Source organism: Struthio camelus, chromosome 4, assembly GCF_040807025.1.
Source record: "Struthio camelus isolate bStrCam1 chromosome 4, bStrCam1.hap1, whole genome shotgun sequence".
Lineage (NCBI taxonomy): Eukaryota > Metazoa > Chordata > Aves > Struthioniformes > Struthionidae > Struthio > Struthio camelus.
In genome coordinates this window covers 68,047,141-68,066,884 of record NC_090945.1, presented here as the reverse complement: position 1 = coordinate 68,066,884, position 19,744 = coordinate 68,047,141, and the positions used below count along the sequence as shown (strand labels likewise).

The 19,744-nt window shown below is 40.0% G+C and overlaps 2 protein-coding genes across 4 annotated transcripts in view; one reads left to right on the top strand and one right to left on the bottom strand.

Moving 5' to 3' along the window:
• Positions 1-15,258, bottom strand: part of ADGRA3 (adhesion G protein-coupled receptor A3) — a 59,552-nt gene extending 44,294 nt beyond the window's left edge. Inside the window, exon 1 of one of the 3 annotated variants that reach the window (XM_068943277.1) lies at positions 14,987-15,258. In XM_068943277.1, coding sequence (XP_068799378.1) covers positions 14,987-15,258 — 272 coding nt within the window. Of the gene's footprint in view, positions 1-14,298; positions 14,584-14,986 lie in introns of those variants that run through there. The other 2 variants (XM_068943278.1, XM_009673438.2) reach the window with 2 other exon arrangements.
• A 150-nt stretch (positions 15,259-15,408) lies between these two features.
• The window catches only part of LOC104143115 (cytosolic beta-glucosidase-like), a 39,077-nt gene continuing 34,741 nt past the window's right edge, over positions 15,409-19,744 (top strand). The window contains 2 exon segments of the mRNA XM_068942922.1: positions 15,409-15,890; positions 16,340-16,389. Coding sequence (XP_068799023.1) covers positions 15,409-15,890; positions 16,340-16,389 — 532 coding nt within the window.

Sequence of the window (19,744 nt, the reverse complement as noted above, 5' to 3'; positions counted from 1 at the left end):
TCATACCAAATGACTCATAGTTATCTGAAGAAGATACACAGAAGCAAAAAAAAGAAGGCAATTAAGACCATCAGTATGCAGACTGCCCAGTTAATAGCTATTAAAGTACAGTTTTCTATTGACTGTACAGAACTAGGAAACAGGGAAAGCTTGCTCAATAAACACACTGCAATATCATACCAATTTCTTTGGTGTTGCTTTCTCATGAGTGGTCTAAAGTCTTGTGGTTTGTTAAAATGTTGCGTGACTACCTATAGTGCAACCAAGTCCAGATTGCAGATAACGTATTACATCACTTAAAATATCTAATTAGTCTTAGCTATATAATTTACAAAAGTTTTAAATGCAACCAACTTTGAACAAAAAACCTCAAAATTGTGTGAAAAAAAAAATGTGAAAAACTTCTAGGTACACTTAAAGAATCAGGAGGTTGAGAAGGTATTTTAGAGATGTCCAGTACCAGCCAAACTTATGAGCTCTCTCAAAACTATGTACAGCATTCTGTTAATTTTTGAATGAGCAAACAGCACTCACATTACTTTACATGCAATTAACAGTTGTGTGTGTTCCGTGGATTAGCTAGCATTTGATCTTAGATTCATTCACCTGATTTAGCTGCCAAAATTGAGACAGTTAGATTAGTCTCCTAAGTAATCAATGAAGAAGGTAATTCAGGACTTAAGTGAATTAATTGTCCTTTGAAAAGCCTCAAACTTGAACATCGTTCTTGCTAAAGAGCCACACTAACCTATACTGCATCATGTACATTGGCCAATTAACTTCTTGTGCTTACTTTTAAGAAAGAAAAAAAAAAGTGAGGGAGAATGATATATTGACACTTCTTATGCCAAATTGGATAGATTATAGTGTTTTGTCCTCCCCCCGTATTTCACTGAAAATATTTCCATCACAGAAATACTTGCCTTAGACTGTGGAATAATCTCTGAATCATACTCTCTACAAATGTCATTGTGTTGTCATGTTTTCAAATACCCAATAAACAGAAGTGCTTAGTTTATTTCCCTGAAGAACTCGAAAGAAAGAAAATAGTTTAAAAAAAAGTAAAGGGAACGTGATGAACAAAAATATAGTACCATGCATTCAGATATGAGAATTTTTGTTTCTTTTGCAGAAGGAAACAATCAAAAGATTTAGAACTTTAAGAAATAGGACCAACTTGAAAAAAGAGCACAGACATGCAAATACAAAGCACAATATTCTAGCAAGTCGTACTTGTTTCCTGCAGAGCTCAGTATTTTAGCCAGTGTTTTCTTGAAATACTGCAATATAGATGAAATTTAAAAAAAAAAAAAAAAATCAATATACTTGAAAGAACAGTCAGATATATACCTTTATTAAACATATTCCAAATAAATTTTAAAGGTTTTTGTTTCAGTTAAACAAAATTTAAAAGCATGAAAATACATTCAGAAGGGGGTTATTTCCTACGGTTGTATTTATAGAAATATACATTTATATACGTACACATTTGTAAGTTTTTTTTACACACACACATATATTTAACTAAATCACTGTGTTAGGATTCCAGTGTTCTAAATAGGTGAGAGAAAACAGAGCACTTTGTCCCAAAGCTTCCCCCCTCCCCTTTTTCTTTTTAACTCAACTAATCAGATTTATTTCTGGAAAGGTGTTATTTCTAGAGGTTTTAGAAAAAGTCAGCTGTGAAAAAACTATTTTTGTAAATATTCCTGATGAGGAAAACTACTAGTGTCATCAAAACAAACTTCCAGGGACTAAAGAAATCCACTCAACCACAGCAAGAAGCAAGCTTCCCTGGACAAGTGCCATCAAAACCTTTGTAATATTTTCTGCATCTTGAACATTCAAAGAATTTGATGGTAAACAAAACCGTGAAAGTACATTAGTCTTCTTAATTCTTCAGCTTTCAAGATTTTTTCCTTTCTATTTTGGGGCTTTACCAAATAGAAGCAGATTCAAAAATGACTAGACATGTATTTTCAGTGTTGTTATCCCGATTCTGAGCCAGTAGCAAAGCTGTTCCCACTTATGATGCAGGATTCCTGTACCAGTTGGGAAAGTCACAAGTGACACAGAAGGTAAGATCTGGGACTACTTAGCAGGAAGGAATGCTAAAAAAAGAAAGGCTGAGAAGTGAAAAAAGAAACAGACAACATGATTCTGATTCAGACTCCACAAAGACAGATAATAAATCTAGTACGTTAACCTAAAAAGCCAGGTAAGTGAACTAAAACTCAACATACTCTTTACTGTAGCTCCAAGCAATCACATCCCACACAGGCGGGATATACTAGCATACCCAGTCAGAGAAACCCATCCACGCTGCACACAGCCATATACACTACACTAAGAGGTATTTTCTTCTGTGGGTTTCTCAAAGAATGCATGAAGCACAAGACTGAATCTACAGTATGGACAAACAAGGTTTGGGCAAATTTTGACTTCAAAGTGGACTCAGGTCAGAGCTTAAACACACTCTAGATGCAGTCAAAAAGGAGTGAATCTCAGTTTCTCTCTTTCTCACATACACACATACTAAGTCAAGACAGCTGAACAAATTATGTGAAGATACTTACATTTCCAATGTGGTATAGGGAAGGACTTAACAACCTCAAAAGTAAGATTAAATTGATCAACAAAAGAACTCTGATGCTGAAAGGAGATCCCATTCTTTCCGCTCCCCTTCCAGTCATGCCACTTACTTCTGGATCTCATCTTAAGTCATCCTTGGCACCTGCTGCTCCATACAGTATCATATGAATACCCAAGGCAACTTTCAACAAATTTATGCATCAACTGCCCAAGTGCGATCGCCATAGTACTCTACACAGTTTAATCCTGGGTGAAGCCTAATTACAGGAAGGGTGCAAAGGCAAAAGGATGATGAGAAGAGAAAAATATTTAACTTTTAAAAGTATACTGAGAATTTGCTATAATACGTACCCACAATGCCTGCTACATCCACTAAAACGTCAGCTCAGAAGATAATTTGCTCTCGCCAAAAAGTAACAGTTCTACAGCCACATGTATCAACTACTTTGTAGGAAGGAAAAAAATCTGCCCTTCCACTACATGCCTGATAATCTAAATGGCCAAGCAAATGACAAACAGAATACAAGAGAAAGGTGGCATGAGTACTCTTCATAAATCTACAGGCACTTCAAGGAAGATATAAAAATGGAACAGAAAACTGGAATACGCGTTGGCAAGACACCACGTCTGGAAAGACAGAATGATGGTATCTCAAAAGTGAAATAACAGAATCAGCTTGGAATGCCTGCAAAACTAGTAACATTTAATTTAAGTGTTAAAATCACATACCCAAAAGTCTTTGTACCCAAAAGTCTTACTCCTTTGTAACTCCTGTTCGCTTCTAGTCAAAGAGGAAAAGGTCTCAACCTAAATTGTTGATTGACTGAAGTATTATTTGTAGAAATGGTAGACACTGGATTCATTTTTGCAAATCAAAATCATTCAGACCAAAATACACCTGTACTTCAGTATCTTTCCTGTATTAGGAAACATAGGCAGGAAAAAAGGAATAATAAATAAATTAAAGAAAAAGCTTACACAAAAACTAATTGTTGAATTATTAGTTAATGAAAACTGAACACAAGGCAGCAGCGCAAAAACAAGCCAGACGAAATTCAGATTTATGGACAAAATAAAGAAAAAAATAAGAGCCAGAAAACATCTGAATCAACACAAACAAGTAAATTGCAATCTTTGATAGCAGAGAAATCATTTGCATTTTAGTTATAACTGACTTCATTTTAAACTTTACTGATTGAACCTGTACCTTTTCCAGAAAAAGGCACTATTCAAGATGGATAGATGGAGCAGAAGCCACATCAAGAGTAGCTTTAACTGACTGAATTAAATTTAAACTAAATAAAAGTTAGAAGTCTTAGTTTTCTGACATTACCTATAAAATAATAGGCCTAAAGTAGAAGCCTCTGAATATGTGTGCACTAGGTAAATCTCTCTCTAGAGTGTGATGAACAAATTACAGTCAGTTTGATTTAGTATTTTCTCTGCAGAGGCTATTAGTTGCTCAGCCATAAAGGTTTAGTGCAATAAATGATAGATTTTACAGCACTCCATATAACCTAAGACATTTCATCACACTTAAAAATGTTGTAAGTGTAATCTCTAAAAAATGAAGTTTACAACTTGCTATTAATATATTTAGTCTATACATTATTTGAAGTGTTTAGGGATGTGGCATAAGAGGTCAAAACACAATAAAGCATTCATTTCAAAGTAGACATTTTATATCTACTTTCAGAATTCATGTCCATTAATGTACAGTGAAATGATGTACTAATAAGTACCACTTAGACACAGACAATTATTTGTGATCAATAATAATGCTAAGTTACTAGTTTAAGACTGCAATGTTTCCTAAGAGGCAAGTAACGCTGAAAATACGCACACTTCCACTACTAAGAAGTTTAGGGGAAAAATGCTAGATACTCAACCCCATTTTGTTTAACTCTGTCACAACATAAAATATGTTTACCCCAGAGCATCTGGGGAGCATATCAAGGTGTTTCCATAGTCCCATCACTTTTGCTCTGCACGTCTTACAAGCTCCAGATCAGGTATTTTCATGATCAACAGTACATGCTTGGAACAAAAGTAGCCTGCTTGTCCAACTGTTACATAAGAACATAGGGTGAGATGTGACACTACAGGAGGTACATATACTCACAGCCACAGGAATTAAGCACACAAAACCTGAAGGAAAAGCAGCAGAAAAGTAGGTTGTAGATTGCACATAACGACAGCATCTCAAGAGTCATTTTAAAGCAATAAATATCCTTCTTTTTTGACTGAGCGGAATGGCTGTACAAACAGAGGTGCTCTGAAAGGGCACACCTCAGGAAAAAACAAAATTAAATAAAAAAACACCAAAACACCCCACCCAGATCCTTTATCCTTCCCAGAAACGTTGCTGAAATGCTCCCTTGTTAAATACGCGTTGGACCTGAAAGCCTTGTTACTGTTCTTCTCCATGAAATGGCAGAATTTAGTAAAACCTTGCAAAGAAATTCATCTCTGACCCTTACTTATTGCCCAGACCTTCAGCAACACATGCGCAGTTGCTAGAAAGAAAAACTTAACTGTGCAGTGAAACCCAAAGTCTACTCTTTTTACTAATAAAGAGTTTTCACAATGGATACTAAATGTGACGTAACCATTTTATTTTTGACACAGCAATAAAAAAGGCTTGTTTTATCTTTAGAATAAGATGATATATAACACAGTGTGAAAAAAAGTTTTGTTCTAGATTAGACAGACTTGATGACTAGACAGGAATTCAGAATGAAATCTCAGAACTCCTCAAATAAAACCTTTCTTCTGATACTATTACAATTTACAAATTCATTAATACTATTATAAAAAATTCCAAATGGCATCCAAGAAGAACAGAGAATGAGAGATAAAGTAACTCTTAGCTGAATGTGGAAATAGCTTCCAGAACAGAATTTAAAAGACCCAAATAGTGAGGGAGGAAGTAGAAAATAAATCAGATCATTTCATGATGATGGTTGTATACTCTAAGGACTGGGAAACCTGCCACCAGCAAAAATTGGACTACAATAACCATCTGTACAACCAAGAAAAATGCTTTCTGCTGAAAGTAGCGAGCACGCAAAAAGAAAAATATATTTTTCAAAGTTTATCTTGTAGAAGCTGTGATTTAACAAGGATCTAAAACCAATATTTTTCAATAGTTAGTATATTGCCTTCAAGTGAGTTACTGGCGTCAAAGGTAAAAAAACGTAAGCAATGTACTGAGCAGAACACGAACAGTACTTGCTTAGAAGTAGTCCCTAAAATTAAAACACTCCACAAGTTATTATACAGGAAAAGAATAATGACTCTTTCCAAAGCTCCTGCAGAAGTAGAATGTATTTTCCAATTTAATAAAAATATCATAGTTGAGGAAGCTTACAGTTTGGGAAAAGTTTCCTTTCTAAGTTTGCAACAGATTAAGAATCACTGTGCCATTTCATTATTATGCACACAAAACCCCCACATTAAACAATATTAAGATTGTAAACTAAAGCATCCAGAAGTAAGGAAATTACAGAGCTACAACAAAATCTATTTATATCTCTCCACTTCCACTTTGAATTAGCAATGACTTGATTTTATACAATGTAACGACGGACAATTTTTTCCTCACAGTCCCTGCATCATTCATTTGTAAATGCAATGATGTTGACTTTCTGCACAGCTATTCAAGATATTTTTTCATGCTATTCAGTATGCTTTAACTATTGTGTGATATTCAAACCTTTAACGATGGAATTCTTCGTTTCCAGTGAAATTACAGTACCTATCACTGGAGAATCTAATTGACCTTTACAGGTTAGAAAAATACTTAACAAAAATCATCCAAAAAAAAAGGAAAAAAGAAAAAATAAATTTGAGAGGCAAAGCAGAATGCAAGAACGTGCAGCAGCGCTGCTTAAAGTAAGGCCACCAAGAAAAAGGCTCATCAATTATAACCCTAACAACTAAACTTCTCTAACTCATCCTAGGTTGGAGACCCTACCTGAAACGCTTATAGAAAAAAATCAGAGTACACAGCAACATTCAATTTTTTTTCAACACTAACTCTGAGTTGCCAGCCCTAAAGCTAATGCACTGGTAACCTTAACCCTTGTGGTCCCTATGGTATAGGGAAGCCACCTACAAGTTCTCTTCCCCACTCTGTCTCTATAGGATCTGTAGCAGCTTAAGAGTCCATGACTAACTGTTCCTGGAGTAACCCTGCCATGAATTCAGCTCTACCTAAAGCCTCCTGTCTGACTCCCCTCTTTTCTGCTCCCTCCTCAGCTTCCACTTCTTATCCAATAGATGTACACTTTTTAGGATTCTCCCTTACATTTTAGGGCAAGTTTACCCTACTGTACTATCCTCCACAAATACATGCAGAGTAACTCACGTCACAGGAAATACTGCAGGCACTTAAATCTAGCCAGAGCCACTAATTTAAGCAGTTACTAAACACTCCTATCATTTTGGAGGCCAATATATTCCACTTATTCCGTCTTATCACAGAAGTATCAATTATAGTCAAGCCCACAGTCTCTCTCATGATTTTACATTTTTAGAGACCACATATAACCTGATAAGATGTTACTCTGTCTAGGCATGCTAGCAAGTACTTCCTTTCAACTGTTAGCACACAAAGATGTTTTTTCACAAAAGTTTATAGCCTTATCCTACAGCAGGCAGCAGTTCTTAGATAGTTTAGCTCCCTGAACTGACTCAGCATAGGGCCAGACAAGCACTAGTACAGTATCAAGGGACAAAGAAACCCACGTAGGCAGAGGCTGGGAGGTGAAGGTGGAGATGTGGCAACTCCAGTTTAGGCTACAGTTTTACAGGCAGTTGCATGTGGATGCAACTCACTGCAGTCAGAGGGGTGAGATCTCATTTCCCCCTCCCTTGCTCCTGACCTCCTAATCTGTGTTAACAGGAAGAGGAACTCTCTTTTCTAGTACACATTCGTAACATCAGCTTACTGCATCTCATGGTATAACTAGCCTATCAATACTGAATGTTGAGAACCAGTTTAAGTTAATTGTTAACCTAATCTCTTTGCTGAAGCTGTCATCCTGAAAGAAGAGTTCAAGGTGTTAGATCAGCTGGTTGAATGTCTTACATGATTTTAGAAAACTGTGCACAACTTAAAATTCTGCTTTACACCATGTAAAAGGTTCAATCTTTTCCGTAACAACATGGGCTAAGTCATAAAAACAGTTGTCTTGTTCTGATTGAAATAAGTTTCACTAATCCTGGACACCTGCTGAATTTCCAAAGATTTTTGCCCATCTCTTTGCTAAGCTAGTTGCACTTTCCCTTCAGCACCATTTACCTTATTTATTTATTCTCTTTTGCCTCCCTCTTAAGCGACTCTGAGATTCTCCAACCAATCCACTCAAATCAACTCTCCCTATTATTTCAGTACCCTCTGATCGCCAGTCATAGTTTCTTCAATTTTTCTCTACTCCTCCAGGAGCCTACCTTTAATCTAATTTTCCTTGCCTCTCTTGACTCCATGTCTAGACTGTAACCTCCCTCTCTGCACTCCAGAGCGTCTTCTTTCTCTAGACGGGGCTGACCTAGCAGAGATCACAGACAGTACAAGGAGCCTTTTCACTCTTAGATTAAATATACGAAGATGGACAGCCCACAGCTACCTACAACTGTAATGCTGAAGACCTGCCAAGACCAAATCTAGGACATACTGTCCAGCAGAAACAGAACTGTAGAATTAAACTGCCTAATCCAAAAAAAAAAAAAACCCAACAACAACAAAAAACAAAAAACCCACCACACAACTTTAATGAATACGAGTAACTTTTTTCAAAAGGCTCTTCATTTGGTCAAAATCTGGCACGTTTTCTCTTAAATGGCAAAAGGCATATCTTGGCCACCTTGCCAAGAAATGTCAACTTCTTACTCCAAAAGTGACACCTCTGCAGCTCTGCCAAAATTGGCTCATTAGCTTGGATCACACACAACACCAACACAACTGTATTATTTAGAGATCTACCATCTCTGCCTAGCGCTGCACTGCAATGCACAGGCATTCCCATGCAATCTATGACAGCTCAGAGATCTGTAAGATGATATCGTGCTGCACCTTTAGATGCGCTCTGTGCCATTCCTGGATTTACAATGGAGTAATGCACACAGAGTGATGCACAGATACGATCTATTCCCCTGTAGCAGTCCAAGGGCAGCACGGTATTGTACTTTTCATTGCTGAAAAGCCAGGTGGTAAAAACCAAAGGTGAGAATAAAATATTTATCTCACCTATTTAACCAGAGTTAAATGCTCTTTATTTAAGAGTCTGCAAGTTAACATTTAAAACTCATTACTTATCTCACTGCAGAAAGCAAAACTATCATGAAAACATATTTTATTTTCTCTGAAGCTCTTAAATTTAAAATAATTATCACCAATGAAAAGAAACAAAACTTTTTAATCTTCAAGGATTAACTACTTGACAGCACGGAATCAAAACATGTAGCAAATATTGTGGTGAAAAGACAGACTAATAAAACAGTAATGACAAATCCATGAACCCGCAACATATCTGGTCCATGCAAAGCATGTATGGGAACAATTAAATTCTGAAAAATCTAATCTTGCATCTTCATGCTTATTTTAAGTTATAAAAATAACTTTTGAAATAAAAAAAAACTGCAAGTAAAAAGGAACGAGACATTGTGCATTCCTCCATTCTTCACTCATCACTGCACCACAAATCCTATCTCTAAGTCCTCGTAGTAACTTTTACATGCTAACTATTTGGGCAGATTTTGCAGATTTGCAGAACTGAAACAAAAACAGATCAATAAAACTACTGATCAATAAAACAGAACAAAAAGGTATTATCCTGAAGATTAAAATATTTCTTTATGAGGCTAAATACAGCACAATGCATGAACATCTAACACTGAAGGGCTAATGAACATATAAAGGTAATGATTATATGGATATCTTTATGGAAAAAAGGTATTGAATAATTCTACATGAATATTTTGTCTCTGAGAATCAGAAATCTGAATTTGTATATAGTACCTGTATATAGTTGCACCTATGGTACAGAAGCCATATTTCTAATACTTCACATATTTAATTGAAAGTACCATGACCTCTTTTTGAAAGGTACCTAGAACAATTCAAAAATACTTACACAGAAGAAAAAACCAAAAATCAGTATGTGATGTGCAACACAATCATTGTTGCATGAAGACAATTACCAATTACAACCTACCACATATGTTAAAAGATGTTACTGCAGTACTAAGAAACAGGAAACAGTAGAACACTATGCGAAACTTAATTGGGTGTCCCACGGTGCGCGCATTAACACCTAGTGCTGGGCCGTCATAATGATGCCTTCAGAAGTTGAGTAGTCATTTGGACAGAACAAGATGTTGCAATTTATCTGGAAGAAATAAAACTGTTCCAACTGTGGCCTCAGAGTTTTCTTACCGTGCTCAGATGTATATACAAGTAAGCCTACACATTCACAAAAGAATGCTGTACAATGATAATATTTCCACATTTTCAACGTTTCCATAATGAAGTGGAATAGCATATATAGGAAAGCATGAATTTGATTTTGAATGCAGATTGCTATCTTCTCAACAAGGTAAAAGATGTACGCAAAATCTAGTAAGTGTATTTTCAATAGACCATGATAGGTGTATCCTGGACAGAAAATGAAACATCCCTAATGATTTTTGCTTGTTGGATACCACAGGTAAAAAGGTATGCACAGATAAAACTGCCAATGAAGAAATTCTGCACACAACAGTCCTAAGTACTGTGCTGTCTCTTGCCATGCATTCATGTGCAAAATGTATTTTTTTTTCCCCTAACATACACTAGGAAGGTTCAGCTAAGTAAAGCAAACAAAATCAAAACAATTTAGCAAAGCATCAGGTGATGTCTCAAAAATAGAAAACTAAAAGTCATGAATGTAAGCCAGTACATAATAAATCATTTGCTTTCTTCTTAAAACTCTTAAGAGTCCTCCTCTGCAAGAAGGAAAAAAAATTACTCATCTTTTGATATGAGTGACCTTTTGCTGTTAAAGTATAGGAACGTGTTACAAAAAATGGAACAGCGTGCAAGCATCTGGAAGGCAAAGTAAGTATGCCTTTCAGCTACTTGAGGCATACAGATGTAGTTCAGCATGATTGCATATAAGAGCTGGACAGAACATATATTTCAAGATCTTTCTCAACAGCAAATCAGTTGAGTGTATCTTTGAACAGTTCTGAACACAAATCCAGGCTAACATTCTCTGCTTGTAAATTCAAATACTCGTAAGTGTATGAGCACTGATGCTCATAAATTTGTATCACGACATACGGGTGAGCAAGGCTGTTTGCAAACCAGTATGAGTCCTGTTTCAGAAATACAGTTCTTTAATGTAAATGTGCTTTTCCTCTGTTTATTTAGATACCTATCGATAGAATAACCTATGTGCAACTACAATTCCCAACAAAAAACAAGGGTTATGACTTAATGGGCTTGTCTTCAGCGGAATTACACAATCTCTTCCTTAAAACTAAGTAACAGCTAATATACAAGGAGTTAGGTACCCTCATTTGAGCTTGCACCTAGGAAACGAACAACAGCCATGGCTATCTCATCACAGTCTTGTAACGGGCACTCCACACAGAATATGTTAGACAAAGCACAAAACTACATTCACCCAATTATGCCATCTTCACACCATAAGTGTCTCATCCGCCCAGTTAAACTGATAAGATTAAAGTTGCCCGTGCATGTCCCTGTAGATGCACCCTTCATTTGAATCCCAATTGTTTTTTTTCTTAAATCAATGATGTCTATAAACAGTGCGTTCCCTATTTACACATAACTAAACTCAAACTCACCTTGGAATTTGACTTAATTGATTAGCAAGGCACTAGCTAATTCTAATCAGAATCTAAAGGACTCTCAATTTATAACAGTGCCAGAAATCCTAAATATCACCTTTTCCTCTTGTAGACATCTTTCTATGCTTCAATACTGTTCTCCCAGTGTTTGCTTTCCTTCTCAATGATAAAACAACCTTTCTTTGTCTCTGTCTGTCAAAATCAAGTTAAGGTATTTTTTCTGAATTCTAACTAAAGATGTGGACTAATACTGACCTAAATAGACTAAGACAATAAAATGTTCTAGGGCAAACAGATGCCAATGCATTTCATAAATAAAGAGACCTTTCCAATTTATCAGTATCAATATTAAATACTAACTACATTGATGTGCTAGAATGAAGAATGAAAGAGCCTGGCCAGCATCCTCAGATGCTATCTATTCTATTTTTCACTCTTTTTCTTACTCATTCACTTTTGATAGTTTTATAGCTCAAAATATTTGATTTGTTCAGTAGAGGAAGGAAATATGGAGAGGAGATGCTAAATGCACAGCAGCTGATCTACTGAAAACTAAGAGTTTTATAGGTGATGAGGATGGAATAAGGATTTCTGAAAAAAATACGATTGCTTAACGCGAGTCCTTCCTAGCTTACACCCCGAAACATGATAATAAAGTATTTCACATAAAATTACACAAAAATCTAAGCTTCATATTTAGAACTGTTTTGTTTAAAACAAAAGCCAATATAAAAGAAAATTAACTGAATTAAAATGCAGCTGATGACATAACAATGATCTGTTTTCAGCTACTTATCTCTCCAGTGATCCACTAATCCAAAAAACTAAAACAGAATAAGTATTTATCTTAATAGAAGAATCCCACAAGAATCAAGATTCAAGACAGTTCAGGATAGTTTGACTCTAATCAGACAACCTTCCACTACCCGTTAATTGTTGCATTTCTAAATATCAGCTTGGGGAAAAAGTCACTTTTAGCAAAAGAGTGTAGATAATGATTAACCCAATCACTACTAATCAACATGTTAGTGAAACAGCACTTGGCAAACCACCTGATAAATCACCAAAACTTTCTAATCAAGTTTACATTGATTCAGTAAAGGAATGATCTCAGCATTATGGGAAGTCATGTCTCAGAAGTGAGTGCAATGGAAGATCCCAAACCACAACAGGTATTCTGTCCGTTATCTTAGAGGAAAAGAAAAAAAAAAAAAGCATTTAATAATTTTCACCTTATATTTAAATCAAATTTCAAAGAGTGTGTTCACATCAATTGCATCAATACAATTATGACAGTTTCTACACATAATGAAAAATCTCATTCTGTTTCTTGCTATGTCTATCAGAAAGTTTAACAGTATGTATTTAAGGGAAAAATGTTTCAGAAGTTACCATAAACTTCAAAGGCCAGCTAAAAGCAAAAGCAACTAATTAGTGCACGTGGGTATGCTCTCAATGATGAAGAGGTATGAAGAATCAAGATGAAAGAGGAACCATTCTTCCAAATTCTTCTCTCACTACAGTTGCAAACAAAAGTCCATTCAGAGCAAGGCTGCGGTATTTGATATCTGCTTGTCTTCCACAGAAATCACAGCTGTGGCTCCAAGCTTTTTGAACCAAAAGATAGAGTCAGCTTCAGCAATTCCCAGAGTCTAACATGCACTTTTAAGCTAAATTGTAACAGATAATACTATATTTCAATAGTTAGATCAACCAGATGCAAAACACTGTTTAGGAGTTAGGTAAGTTTAACAAAGGCTAAATAAGCCTGTTGATTAAACATTTGTCTTTACTTTTTGCTTTCTTTTCTACTTTGGAAACTTCACACGTGAATATTTCTGATCATTTCTCACATGCCCCTTAAAAATATTCTCTGAAACCCTGCACATTTGCAAGCTGAGAATTACTGTTTTAGTCTGAATCACCTCCCATTTTTTTGGTTTTCTCTTTTCTCATGGGTCTAGGTCCGTGCATCTGCTGCTGACTGGCATCCATACTTCACTGTCAATTGCCAAGGAAGCCTTTATTTGGTGTTTCGGTGGCATCAAAGTTCACAAACGCAACAGTCAAATTGCTGTTGTCGTGACAGAACTGTATAGACATTTGGCGCTCCTTAAACTCAAATTATTTGGTTTCAAAAAAGAGCTGTAAACTTCTACCCTTAGAAAAAGATTCTCACCCTGTGATTTCCAGACAAATAGATAAATATGTTTAAGCTATACCCCATAGGTCAGCTTATTTTCATCGATTTTTCTTGCAAGCTACTTGGATGCACTTGTGTCTTCCCATAGTAGTATGGGCACCTTAGGCTCTCTAAAGGAAGAAGGATTTCACTTTTGGGGCCATCCACAAAAAAAAAAAAAAAAGAAAAGAAAAGAAACAGTGTTGCTGTATAACTTCTTTGCTAGAGTGTTCAGTTAATGTCACAACTTCCAAATCGTCTGTCTACACGCACATGCCGAAGTTTAAGTAACAGCAATAAACTTACTTTGGAATATGCTACATATCCGGTTTGAAACCTGTTATTTAAATGCAAGGGCTATGATTAACTAAATATAAAATAAACCACACCTACTCTTAAGGAAAAGTAAATTGACCTTTTTTTAAGGATGACACAAAGTAAATCCCCTTAGCTGTTGTATCATGCACTGCAATGAACAAGTTGTTGTTTGTCACTGTCAGGCTTCAAACATACCTAACCTACCACACACCGAATGGCCGCACGACCTATTCATACGTGGTCCATCACAACTGCCCCAAGATAAGGTATCCTAAAGCTGAGCTCCTCCTGAAATAAAGCTCAAAAACAACCTCCAGCAAGTTCTAGGGACCGCTGGACCGGCCGCTTACCTTAGGGAAAGGGCACCCAAGGCTCTAACCACGCAGTAACTGCAGTCTTTATCAACATGCTTAATTACTTCGCAGGATTGATCGAGGTGAAAAGTGTGAAAAGAGAGCAGAAGTCGCCTCGGTGGTCTGGCACACGAGTGGGGGGGAGGAGGTTACTTGTTTGACTCCTGTACGTGCGGAGACATCCCGCGGCGGGGCAGCCCGGCGGCCGACGCCGGGCAGACGCAACGCGGCCGCAGAGCGCGGCCCGCCCGCCGGAGCGCCCGTTGGCCCGCAGGGGCCGGCGGGAGGGGGCGGGGCCGCGCGCGCCCCCGCCGGCCGCCCGGCCCGACCGCGCCGCGGTACCGCCGCGCCGGTGAGTAACGCCGAGCTTGTTTACTTTTACGGCGCAGGCACGGCTCATTACGGTAATAAAGCTGGACGTCTCACACAGCCCTCCACAAATCACTTTTCGCCTCAAAATTACTATACCGGAAGGCTAAACAAGAACACAAAACCAACACAAAAACCACTTCCCGGGACGTCCCCCCCCCCACCCGCGCCAGGCGGGCGGCCTCCCGTTGGGGCTGACCCCACGTAACCCCCCCGCGGGCACGGCCGGCACCGTCCGGGCAGGCCGGCTGCCCGCTCCCCTCCCTTCCCCTGTCCACGTCGCACCAAGGCCGCGCCGCCGCCGGCCCCTACTCACAGGGTGACCGTCCGGTTGGGCAGCGCCTCGGCAGGCAGGACCTGAGCCAGCTCCAGGTTGCTGCAAACCACCTTCACCTCCACGGGGCCGCCAGCGCCCGCCACCGACTTGCCGCCGCTCTTGGGGCGCCCGTCGTACTTACAGCCGGGGGGCAGCGCGCCGCCGCCGCCGCCGCCCAGCGCGGCCAGGAGCAGCAGCGCGGGCAGCAGCCGCGGCGGGCGGCGGCGGGGACGCGGCGGGCGGCAGGAGGAGCGGCGGCCGGCGGGCGGCATGGCGGGAGCCAGCCAGGCGCTCAGGGCCCCGCTCCGCCCCTGCCGGAGGCGCCGCGGACCGCCGGGACCGGGCGGGCGAGAAGGGGGGGGATGCGCTTCCCCGTGGCCTAGCGCGGGCCGGAGCTCCGCGGGGGCGGCGACGCCGCCGCCATGTGGTGCCGGGGGGCGGCGAGCCGCGGGCGGACGGGCAGAAGCCGCAGCCGCCGCATCCGCCCTCCTCTTTGTGTCGGGCCGGGCGGGCTGCGCGCGGCCGCACCAGCGCCGCCTGCCGCCGCCGCCGGAGCCAGGGCAGCGCGCCCCGCGGGCGCCCGCCGCCACTGCGCAAGCGCCGGAGCCGCGGCGGCTCCCAGCGCGCCTGCGCGGCGCCGCGTGAGGCGGGGGCGGCGGCGGGGAGGTGCTGCTGCCCGGTGGAGAGGGGCGGCGGTGCCGCCTCGGCGGAGGGAAGGCGGCAGCTTCCCGCAAGGGACCGCTGGTGCTTTGCGGAGGAGGAGCCGGGTCCTCCCGAAGGGGCTGCCGCGTTCCCCCGCCCGGCGGCCGTTGGGAGGTGGGGGCGGCGGCGGCTGCGCCGGGCAGCGCCGGCCGCCGGGGCTCTTTGTCCTGCCGGTTGCCCGCTGTCCTCCGGCTGGTCGCGGGTATCGCTAACGCCTCGTGTCAGAGCATAGGCCCCTCTGCAGCTGGGCCGTGGCCCCCTGCAGAAGGTAAGGCAGAGCCGCTTGGCTTTACCTGCAGTCTGCTCGCACACCTCCTCCCCCCCCCCCCCGGTCTTTTCCCTTATGGAAGGGCAGTTGCCACTTCGTGGAGAAAGGATAATTGCTTGTCTAAGGGCCTACGTGGCCCTTGGTACCGTAACACTGAGCAGCTCGCTCTTAAGACCATTGTGCGCATGCTATCCCTGTGAAGGAAGCCAATCCTGTTATTCCCATTTTACATCTGAAAAGCTAAAGGATGGAAAAAGCAATTTCAATATCATAAATCTCAAATGTTAGAAAGAAAGAACCCACCCTCCAGGTTTCTTTCCTTGCACACTTAGGACTGCTTTTTCTGGGTGTAGTCAATGTCGTGTTTTCATGTTTCTCTGCAGGTGTGACAGGCAGGCACAAATGTCTGTGCAAATGGCAGCTGAAACTCTCAGTATGTTCTTTGCCCTGGTAGGTGTGAGGTTAATAAATGTTATGTAACTTGGAATCAAATAGTAAGTTTAAGAGAGACTTTACCTGTAAGAAGTTGTGGTCCGTAACCAAGAACTCGTAAAGATCCATCCTTACAGAAGAGCTCTGGCTGCAATAACGTACTTCACAATACCTGTTATTACACAGAAATGCATTTTTAGATATTAACAATAACAGCTGCCAAAATGAAGCTAATAATATCTTCAGCGTAAGGTTTCCTTGAATTACATGAAAGACCACAGGTTGCAAACTAATTTTAAACATAAACTAATGAAAGATACAGGCAAACAGTAGGAATTGTGGATGGGGGCAAAGTGGAATAAAGTTATAGTAATAGCACCACACTTATCTGGGTATGCTGTAGAGAAGCTCTACCTACCATCATGTCTTTTCTCCTCAGTCTACCATTCTTACAGGCAGAAATGGAACCTGTCACACTGTATGAGATTGTTGAGCAGAGTACATAGACCACCATTCCATGGCCTTTAATACTAGGTTTGTGTGCCACTAACTCAGTCAGCAGAACCAACCTAGTCTGAACCAGATGCGGGGCCACTATTACACTTGTATTGAATTAGGTTAAGATGTGAAATACAAAATTTACAATGCCTTAGTGCTCTTTTGTTGATTTCATGCTGACTGCGTAATACATACCTGAATAGCATAAAGCTTGCTAGTGTAAAGCTAATCAGTTTTGAGCTTTGTTTTAAACAAACTCAGGACAGGTAGAGTAAACTTATATTGGTTCAGTGGTTTGCATCATGGAGCCACATCACTTTTGATCTGGCACTAGGAGTTCTGAAGCTGGGTTTATTGTATCAAACCACAGCCCAAGATATCAGCGGTAGTGCTGAGTTAAACAGTTCTTCTCTCTTTCTACTTTTTTTCCCATGAGGTTAATTCTCGGCTAGGAATCTGATTCATTGCACAGCTACATAAAAAAAAATTGTGTTGGGTTGAAGATAAACATGGAGACAGTGCATACAACTGCCTCTTTTGGCAACAGAAACGGCTTGTGCCAGTTTAAAAGATTTATGCAACAAAACCTTTAGCTTAGTGTCACCACAGTCTCAGCACAGCCAGTCTGACTGCACTTCAACGCTTCTGAAGGGAACTTTGCCTCGTTTTTCCCAGATACTTGTTCCTCTCCATTCCCTTGCATTTGTGATAATGTGTATGTTTCTGCCACATTAGTTTCCAGTTGTATCGGTGAGATGATCCAACTCACCGCATGGCCGCATAGCCTAGAGGTGATGACAGAAGCGGTGATGAAGAACTGTTGTTTCTGGTGATTCTGTCATCATAGACCATCTTAACTTGCAATTTTCCCGTAATCATGAAGAGATAAATTCTCCTCACTACTTTTCATATTAATATCCTATCAGCTTCTTTTTTTTAATATATAGATTCAAATGTGTTACTTGCCCTTAATATTTTTGAACTATCTGCTTCTGTCCTTTCCATTCTACTGAAACTACCCCTACAAAGGTCTCTAACTTTGGATCCTAGTTGTAAAGCTCTTACTACCTTGAAACTTTGAAGGGTTGTTCTCAGTTAATTTTTATTCTATTGCCTTCTCTTAGTTTGTCTGTATCTACTTTGAATTTCATTACAGTGACTATTCTTCCTCATCTGTTTTCAAAATCTTTAAGAAAAACTTGAAGACCTCTGCTTTCACCCTCATCTGTCATGCAGATTACTGCAACTTCCATTTTATGCAACTTCCATTCTATGCCCAAGATTTGAAAATGTATTTTTTTACATTGATTTGGGAAAGCTCTTAATCCAAAAGGAGGCACAAAGCAGATTTCAGGTGGGTTTTTTGGACTATGACGTACCTTTATCAAGTTTATTAGCTCACTGGCTGTATTGCAGTTGTGATGGTGTAAGGATATAAGAATGAAGTTACCTCCTAGAGCTTCTTCAGAAAACAGAAAGTATTATTCCTAAGTTTTATACCACCTCTCTGTCCCTAGGCTTCATTATGTGCCCTCCCTCTTGCTCCACTTGTGGGAATAATCTGATTGCACAATAAGCTAGTTGAACTCAATAGCTAAACTGACCTTTTTTCTGCCACTTTAGTGAGTTGAATCAACTGAGGGTAGGATTCAAAGAGTGCCAGAGCTGGAGCAAGGAAAGAACACTGGAGAAGGGAAAGGAGCCTTCCACTTGGGCAGCAAAGCAAGCCATAACATGTAACTTTAAGAAAGGCAGGTTTGTAGGGGGAAGCATCTTTTATTATAGTAGCTGATATAGTTGCAAAAAAGTAGACGGGCTGTATCTCACCAAGAAACTTACTAGATATAGTTGGAATAGCAGCTACTCTAAAGTATTACCTCTGCCTACAAATCTTGCTTTTCTTAAGCATTGAATTGAACAAACTGAACTTCTTTCTCAGCAGTCCCCTCATTTTTGTCAGTTTTAGTAATCTGCTGGTAATGCTTTGGTAAAGTGCTTTTTACTAAAGCATTACCAGCAGATTACGGTAATGCTTTCCTTCACATGGGATAGTTAACCTGAAAAGCTTTTTTGAATTCCTTTTTCTTCCAGATTGCAAGCAAGTATACTTTATCCTTTTTGTTGTGTCCTTTTGCTTCATAAAATTTGCCCCTAATACGTTGAATTTTAAAAATTAATGTTCTCCTCTGTTCTTTCTAGTCCACTAGTTAGTAACTTCTTGTCCCCAAGATATCAAGAAGGGAGTGGGAAAGAGGGGAGGGCAAAAGAAATTCTTATCAAGGTTTATATGTAAACAAAGATAAGTTTGGCAGCACTTCAAATCCTTCATGTGTCCTCAAGGCAGAGAGATAAATAGGAGCTCTTTAAGTGATTTTTGTCTGTCTTTCATTCTGTTTCTTTACTTGGCTTACTCCTGTTCTTTTTCTTTTGTCAGTTCCGGTTTCACATCCCTGCACATTTTTTCTAGGCTGCTATCACCTTCACCATAATGATTGTTCCCTAGTTTTTCTCTCTAGGGACTCCCACACTGCCAATACCTTCATATATTCTTTTTTTTTCTTCTCAGTGCCATGAAATCTTCTACCTACCACATTTCATCCCTTCCCTGAATGGATTAGGAGATCACTAAGCATGTTTTGTTTGCTACAGCAATTGTCAAGGAAGAGGAAGCATCTAGTTGCCTTCAGCTATGTCTGCAATACTGTGGTTATTTGCTATTCTAAATACAGAGAGGTGACGATAAGTGCTGGCACATGATGGCTTGCTATAGGTAACCACTAAATCCCAGCAGGCACAGACACATACCTTTATGCAGCAACTACTTCTTACACAGCTGCAGGTTGTAGTACTCTGTCGCT